The 8530-nt window shown below is 45.9% G+C and overlaps 1 protein-coding gene and 1 pseudogene across 1 annotated transcript; both read left to right on the top strand.

The window, feature by feature from the left end:
- The first annotated feature begins 1894 nt into the window (after positions 1 to 1894).
- Positions 1895 to 2561, top strand: LOC102469574 (interferon omega-1). Its single transcript, XM_006167023.3, has one exon. It carries the CDS (start codon positions 1895 to 1897, stop codon positions 2519 to 2521), a length of 627 nt encoding a protein of 208 aa, XP_006167085.2. The 3' UTR covers positions 2522 to 2561.
- Positions 2562 to 3547: 986 nt separating this feature from the next.
- Positions 3548 to 8530, top strand: part of LOC102469138 (interferon alpha-17-like) — a 6264-nt pseudogene continuing 1281 nt past the window's right edge.

The following is an 8530-nucleotide window of genomic DNA, read 5'->3' as shown; positions in this document are numbered from 1 at the left end:
GACGGAGCAGAGCCCGGGTTCCAGGCTGAGGACAGCAGAGGACCCGGAGTGGGCAGCGGGCCTGAAGCCCTGTCCAGGGCAGCAGAGTCTCGGCAAGGCCTCTGACAGAGCCTGGCTGCTCTGGGATCATGGGAGGGGTAACCCCTTCCTTCACCTTCACTTACTTTCCAATCACCACTGTTGACAAATTTAAGCCATCTATTAACCAAAGTTGTAAACACCAGGGATGTGTGTGTATATTTATATATATAAAATACACACATATGGAGTCCTTCAAAAAAGTTAAAAGAAAATGATAATCATGAAAAATTATATACGAATTTTAGCACGTTTCTTTATGAAAATAAGCACATAACCTGTTATCCATCAACTTTTTGAACTATCCTCATATCTATATTTACATATGCATGCTATATTCTTATATAAGTAATTAAACCACCACATACAGTTACTGGAAGAACAGTGCTTATAATGGGGCTGTCCTATGATTTTCAGCCGTGGACCATCGCCCCATACGGGGAAAGGTAGTCCCTGTATGAGTAACAGACTGTGAGCAGTCACTACTTCACTCAAGCACAAATGGAAGAAGGCGCTAAATCCATGTATTCAAGAAAAGCAAATTTTATTGAATATTTGTAAATAAAAATTATGCCAAAATATTTCTAATAATCAAAAGTGAAACGTTGAGGAAAGCTGAGGAACAGGCAGGGCAGTAGGAAATCTCTGAGGATCTTTTTTATTTTTTAAGGGTTTGCCACAGGGCGCTTGCTCTTCCCAGACTGTGACAAGGAGAGTGAGAAATCTCCGCCCCTCCCTCTGGGCTCCTCCCACTAGCATCGCCCAGGTCACCTGCCCTAGGGCCCCAAAGCTCAGTCCCACTCTCTCCTCCCTTCCCAACCTGGGGATGGCAAAGCCCCAACCCTCTCTCCCCAGTTTCCTGACAGGCCGCTGTGCCCCTCCCAGTGCCCAGCACCATTTTCAAGTGGGCAGGAAAAAACGGCAAGAGCAGTTTTCTACCTGGATTGGCCAGATCCCAGAACATCTTTTTATTATTATTATTTTTATTTCATTAATTCATTCATTTATTTTAATTTGACCAGAGAGAGACACAAAAAGAGACAGGGAGAGTGAGAAAGCAAGCCACTAGGTCCGTGACTCGATGTGCGGTCAGCCATGTCGTGTCCACCGCCTTGACCTCCAGGCCACCTGCTGGATCCCTGCCAACCTTAGAGGGCGAGGGGGGCCCAGCACAAAGAATCAGGGCGAATTGCACACAGGCTACAAAGCTTTCCGTAGCCAGAAGTGAAAGCGATCTAAGATTTTCAGTGAGTCACAAGACCTGACCAAGCATGGCCAGACTCTCTGCTGAAAACGGAGTGGGAATCTAGAAAACACAGAGTCGGCTTCCGCACTGGAAGAGAGGAGAGTGAATACACAATCCCCGATTTAGCATGAATGCGAGCAAGTCCATGCCCTGAGCTCCAACACTCCGAAAATGCCCATTTCTGCGCTCACGCGGTCGCGGGGAGGGGTCCCTGCACGGTGACAGCGCCCGCGGGTCCCAGCACCGCAGTCAGTCCCCAGGGTCTCCCGCCCCCGCACTGCGCCGCGCCCCGCCACGTTCTGTGCAAGTGACAGCGGGGATGAGCTGGAGCCCTCAAGAGCCTGAAAACGCGGCGTCTTCGCTAAGACTGGTTCGCTGAGCTTTCTCAGAGCACTACAGCGCCTGAGGCAGGGCAAGTTCAGACAATGAAAAGCTCCTTGCGCCTCCAGAGGGGAAGTCCAGTCCTGGCAGAGGCCAGGCGCCCTTCTGAGGGCACTGAGCATGATGCGTCTAAGATGACAACTTAAGGCACGCAAAGTTGCCTCACAGCACGTTTTGGCGTGTGGTGTGATGGTTAAGGTGCTGAACTTCCAACGGAGCGATCATGGTTCGAGTCCTGTACCTGGATGCGAAGAAGTCGCTGGGTCCCAGTGCCCGCGCGCCCTCTCGCGGCCATCAGTGGTCCGTCTCCACCTGCTAATGGTGATGCTCTGCCTCAACCCAGCCTACTCCCTGGGCTGGAGCATGCCTTCCAGTCTTCAAGGGGAAAGCAGGGAAACCTTGAGGAAGTTGAGACAACTACAAAACGTTCCTTCTGGGTCGTGCATCCATGACAGAATCAACTTCCGATTTCCTTGGAAACCACACCAATTCCACGAGACAGAAGCCACCTGTTTCTACCACCAGATGTTGGACCAGATCTTCAACCTCTTCCACACAGAGGACAGCCATGCTCCGTGGGGTGACCTCCTCCTCTCTCAGCTACTGGCCAGCCTTCATTACCAACAGACGGAGTTGGCGAAAGTCCAAAATCTGACTTGTCCCGACTTGGGAAATGTTGTCCGGAACTATTTCCGAAGAATCGCCTCCTACCTACAGAAAAAGAAATACAGCCCCTGTGCCTGGGAGCGTGTCAGGAGGGAAATTGAAGAGCGCCTGTTCCTCCTGGTCAGCGAGGCAGCAAGTGAAGAAAGTTAGGGCCGTGATCGTCTCCGACCCGTTTCATCGGTGTTTCCGAAGCCCCAAAGAACTCCCAACTCAGACGTCACATCTGAGGCCAGAATCGTGGGAGTCTTTTTCATACATATACTTGACCTTATGGATTTACAAAATGTCTTTGAAGAGAACATGATCTATTTTCTTAAATAAATTATGTCCCTTTAAATTTTAGCTTTCTATATAGCAGCTCCCTAGGGGTACCTTGGTTCGCTGTCCCTACAGATGAGTGGAAAGTGATCAGTCATGAAATCACTACACACACGCGGCCGTCCCGCACAGCAGATCCAGTGTGGGAATTCCTGATCAGATGCCTCCTGGGTTGGCCCAACTCTCAGCGGTGATTCAGGGACCTGAGTCCTTCCTTGTGTCTTTGTCCTCTCCAGCATGCAACTCCGAAGGGGGTGGTGCTGTTTGACTCTTCCACTCAACTGCAGGGGGAGAGGATAATGATTTCCCCGGGGACCTTATTTTTTTTTAATTTAAATTTATTTATGTGCATTCATTCACTGTACATCATTACAACATATAAAATGAGATTTTCCATCCAGAGTCCACTGTATATTGTCTCAATCAAGCACATCAACAATCATGTTACTGTCAGCAAATAACTTCCCATTTCTTGTTTTCTGTATGTTTTGCTTTTTTTCTCCCATCCTTGATTCCCTATCTCTTACCCTCTGCCATCTCCCACTCTCCTTCCACACTGTCTCTGGTATCTATGTTTGCTTTCTATACTGTTTCCCCCCCACATTTCCCACGGGACCTTTTAAGGAGGAAGACTGAAAAAGGCAAAAAACCACGTCTGTTCTCCTTTATCTGGCCTGGGTTTAATCTCGTGAGTTCCATCCTTGCTCAGAAGTTGCGACGGGGGTCTAATTGGATGACTAGGGGGAAGAGGAGATTTGCTCTTTGAAGAAGAACACTCTTTACATTCCACTATTGGTTCGAATGCTATTTTTGTGAGGAAAGAACCAAATACATGTTGTATAACCTTATTTTAAAGCAATGTCTCAAAGTCTCATTCTAAACTGTAAACTCAGAGACGACGACACGGTGCCATTCCTCAGAGCTCAGAGCCTCACAGTGTTTGAGAGAAGCTTTCGAGTTCATTCCCAAATGTGCAGAATGAAGGTGAAAAGGATCAAGGGTCCTAGAACACATCGTGTAGTGGAAGTGGTTTCCTTCTTACCTCAGGAGACAAGGCATGTGTAATCCATGAGGACCACTGAAGTAAGAATGAAGAATGAGTCTTCCATTGCTAATCTGGCCTTTCCCACCCCCCCCTCACTTAGGCATTTTCAGTATTAAAAATGTAAACTGGACACATATTCACATATAATCAAATCGTTGGTCTTTGCAGCATATACTTCACACAATCTTGAGTTATAACTGTCCTTGAAGATCCATGAAGAATTGATAAAGTATTTTTGATTCTCATTGAGAAAAATACTTCAAGAGAACGACCATTCCCAAGCCTATTAGGTCAGAATTTATGATAAGAAGGAACAACCAATAAAATTTTCTCAGCAGAAGTTAGACTGAGATATATCAAAAGCAAAAATGAGGGAACCAGCAGTTAGCGTAAGGGCTATGTCACTGGACTCCCACGTAGTCGACCGCGGTTCATGTCCCGGACCCGGTGGCTTAAAACTCATGCCGGGCACGTGTGCGTGCATGCCCAGGATCCCGAGAGGAGAATGGAGGTGAAGGGATTGTGGCGTGACCATCCCCCCTGGGTGGTGATTTCTCATTTTCTGTCTCTATGTCTCTCTCTGTCTGTCTGGCGAGCGCACGTGCCCTATAGTGAAAACCTCTCCAAAAAAAAAAAAGCAAAAATGAAAGTAGAGATATCCTTAGAGAAGTGCCTGGTGGACACCTCAGAGGGAACGTCCGTTCCCCATTGGCAGTATGAGTTAGCTGTTTGCAAGAAATGCACGTGCTATGGTTCCTAGGTGGCAAAGGAAAACCAGGAAATAGAGGTCGTGATGGGAAGAAGCAGGGCAAGACAGAAACTTAAATTTTTGTGCAAGGACATTAGATCTCTAAGGGCCAGGGAGAGGAGGGCCAGAAAGATACAAAGGTGGGATGGCCTTGTGCTGAGTTGTACTGATTTATGGAGCCTGAGGGCCTTGGCTGCACATGGTGGGGGCAGGAAGGTGACTATATAGTCTGGACTAGAGAAGCCCCATGGATGGTTCCTGCGTGGGTCACCCCTATTCATCACAGAGAGGACAAGAATATCTGGGCAATAACAGGGTTTTCAGTTTCTATTTTGCTAAATTTTTCCAAAACCATAATGACATTTTTTTCCTTCTTTTTAAATTTTTTTGTTAAAGATGCATGAACTTGCTGGAGAGAGACAAAGAGAGAGGGAAGGTGAGAACTCCCCCCTTGGGGGAAGGCACAGCCATGTCATGGTCTTTTCCTCCATTCTCCTTTCTGCACACATGCACATGTGCTTGGTGTGTTTTTTGGACTACCAGGTCTTGGACTCAAACCATGAAGTCGTCTATGTGGAATCCAGCTGCCTTAACCACCACGCCACCTGTTGGCCCCAAGTGACATATTAAAGCTTAAAAACACTATATAGAGGCAAAATGCAGGGAAAAAAAATCATCTCTATTGATGCCAACCGTAGAGAATGCTAGGCAACCACCCCAAGTATTGTGGTTGCTTCTGGTGTGAGAGCCAGACTCTCCCTGGTCAGTGATCCTTCAAAAGCCTTTGCAGCTTCCGTGTAGGACGTGCACGATGTTCTTCCCTCGAGGTCATACAGGTCTCCTTGGCACTGACAACTCAACCATTGGACAGGAGGGTAAACAGTAGGCATTCCTCACTGGGTTCTGTGGGTAGACAACACAAAGTCCAGTGGAGGCAGGAGGTGGGAAGCAGCCTGGTCATCCTTGGGAATGAAAAAGGCAGGCAGGCCTGAAGTGGGTCTCCCCTGGAATCAGTGAGGACCTGAAGGAAATGACTCAGAGCCCACATAGCTAGTCTGTTCTTCAAATGAAAATTTAAGTGCTTTTGTTTTTTCTAAAATTTACAAGAATATGAGTGAAGAATCAAGACTTCCAATAGTCTGCAGATAATGTTATAAATTTGCTTTAATATATTTTATTGAAACTACTCATTACATTTCAAACTGGTTTTTCTTTATTGGTAGAAAAACTACTGCCTTGGGGAACTAGCGGATGGTGTAATGGTTATGTCGCTGAACTCCCATGTAGTCAACTATGGTTTGAGTCCTGGACTCCAGTGGCTTAAACTCATGCTGGACGCATGTGCATGCATGCAGAAGATCCTGAGAGGAGAATGGAGGAGAAGGGATAGTGGTGTAGCCATCCCCCCTGGGGGGTGATTTCTTGCTTTCTGTCTCTCTGTCTCTGTCTTTCTGGTGAGTGCACATGTTCTATAGGAAAAAAGTCTCTGTCTTTCTGGTGAGTGCACATGTTCAAAAGAAAAAAAAAAAAAAAAAAAAAAAAAAAAACTCTCCCCCCAAATTACCGCCTTGTTATCACTTAAAGGCATTTTGTTAGGCTGGCTCCACGGCCTAGTGGTTAAGGCAGTCAGATTGCACATGGCCAATTTTGTGGTTTGGGTCCTGGACCTGGCAGCTTGGAAAAGCCCTGGGCATGTGTGGATGCCTGGCCAAAATCCCAAAAGGAGAGAGAAATGGAGGAGAAAGATTGCAGCAAGGTCATTCCCATGGTGACCCTTTTCCACTTTCTCTCACTCTCTCATTCTTTATCCCTCACTGTCTTTCTCTGACGAGTACATGTGCACTCTGGAAAAATTTTTAAGAAGGTATTTTGTCTACTCTTACTTAATACTTACAGTCAGTCAGTTCAACCCACTAAACCACACTGCCTATTGCCCAATGATAGAGAGCAACCCTTTGGCATTTGAAGTGGAACTCAGAATCTCATGTCGGCTCTTGTTCCACTTTCTGCTTTCATGCCTTGGTGTCTTCTCATATTGAAGTTCCCATGTCCCCATACAGCCCTTCATTCCTTCAATGGCCCCTTCCTAAATGTCAACTGTCTCCAAAGTTTTAACCTTAGATCTTTGGTCTATTTCTCACTTTTGTATTTCCCCCAAAAGAGTTACATAAACGAGTGTAATCAACATTGGTTTATTGAGAGGACTAATATTTTCAAGGATCTTAAAAAAAAAAACACAAGACTAATCCATGGTTTAGCAGGCCATAAATTCTGGTGTTCTTATTAATATCATTATTACTACTATCTAATTAGTAGGAGAATTTGGGGGGAGCATTGAATTCTCCTACCCTTAATTCTAGTTTTCTTAAATCACAAAGTGCTATGAGGCTGATTCACATGGAAAAGTTTTAGTTTTGAGTCTGGTGGCCTTTGTGAGTATGCAAGACACAAAATCTCTGTGATCTGGGGATGGCTTAGGCTGGGAATGGATGGTAACATTAAACACGGTTGAGGATGCTGACTCTGTCTCTGTCTCACTCTCTGTGTCTCCTAAAAGAACTACATAGATTAGCTTAATAAAAAAGAAAAAGAACAGATCACAAGTGGATTCAATGAAAAAAAAAAAGCCACGTGATTGGCTTGCAAATCTGAGGGCCATCTACTGACCCAAGAGTGCTCTTCCCTGAGGCTCTAGCACAAGTAGCCACTGTCCTGCATCTATGGACGTCTATGTTAATCTTAGTTTGGTAATTGTACTATGGTTATGTATGTATTTAATGTTAGGAGAAGCTGGATTAAAAATGTAGGAGAGGGACCAGCAGATGGTGTAATGGTTATGTCACTGAACTCCGATGTAGTCTACTGTGGTTCGAATCCCAGACCTGGTGGCTGGCTTAAAAAACTTACGCCGGACAAATGTGCATGCATGACCAAAATCCCAAGAGGAAAATAGAGGAGAACAAATTGCAGCATGATCATCCCCCTGGGGGAGGGGGTGATTTCTCCCTTTCTGTCTCTCTGTTTCTCTCTATCTCTCTGGCAGGTGCATGTGCCCTATAATACAAACATCTCCCTTAAAAAAATGTAGGAGAGATTGTAGTACATTGAGCTTCACAGAGAGCACCAGGGCAAGTGAGAGCCAGACGGGCACTGGGCGACTCTGTGCCTCATGGAGGGAAGATGTTTAAACATGGGCAAAGCAGAGAGGCAAAATGTCATCATATGCATTCTTTGTGCAAACTTGCCAGGAGGAGCACAAGAAGCAGCACCCAGATGCTTCAGTCAGCTTCTCAGAGTTTTCTAAGAAGTGCTCAGAGAGGTGGAAGACCATGTCTGCTAAAGAGAAAGGAAAGTTTGAAGATATGGCAAAGGCGGACAAGGCCCATTATGAAAGAGAAATGAAAACCTATATCCCTCCTAAAGGGGAAACAAAAACAAGTTCAAGGATCCCAATGCTCCAAGAGATCACCTTCGGCCTTTTTCTTGTTCTGTTCTGAATGTCGTCCCCAAATCAAAGGAGAACATCCTGGCCTATCCATAAGAAACTGGGAGAGCTGTGGAATAACACTGCTGCAGATGGTAAACAGCCTTATGAAAAGAAGACTGCTAAGCTGAAGGAAAAATACGAAAAGGATATTGCTGTATACCGAGCTAAAGGAAAGCCTGATGCAGCAAAAAAGGGAGTTGTCAAGGCTGAAAAGAGCAAGAAAAAGAAGGAGAAGGAGGAAGATGAGGAAGAGGATAAGGAAGAGGAGAAAGATGAAGTGGATGAAGATGAAGAAGATGATCAGTTGGTTCTAGCACAGTTTTTCTTCCCTTGTCTATACAGCATTTAACCCTCTGTACACAACTCACTTCTTTTAAAGAAAAACATTGAGGGACCAGCAGTTAGCGTAATGGCTATGTCGTTGGACTCCCATGTAGTCAACCGCGGTTCGCGTCCTGGACCCAGTGACTTAAAACTCACGCCGGGCATGTGTGCGTGCATGCCCAAGATCCCGAGAGGAGAATGGAGGAGAAGGAATTGTGGCGTGGACATCCCCCCTGG

This window comes from Tupaia chinensis, unplaced genomic scaffold, assembly GCF_000334495.1.
Source record: "Tupaia chinensis unplaced genomic scaffold, TupChi_1.0 Scaffold144450_1, whole genome shotgun sequence".
Classification (NCBI taxonomy): Eukaryota; Metazoa; Chordata; class Mammalia; order Scandentia; family Tupaiidae; genus Tupaia; species Tupaia belangeri.
The sequence above is the reverse complement of the archived record's forward strand: the minus strand, read 5'-3'. Positions and strand labels throughout refer to the sequence as shown.

Bases quoted from the DNA above. Each gene is read 5' to 3' on its own strand.
- LOC102469574 (XM_006167023.3), top strand. From the start codon at position 1,895: ATGGTTAAGGTGCTGAACTTCCAACGGAGCGATCATGGTTCGAGTCCT.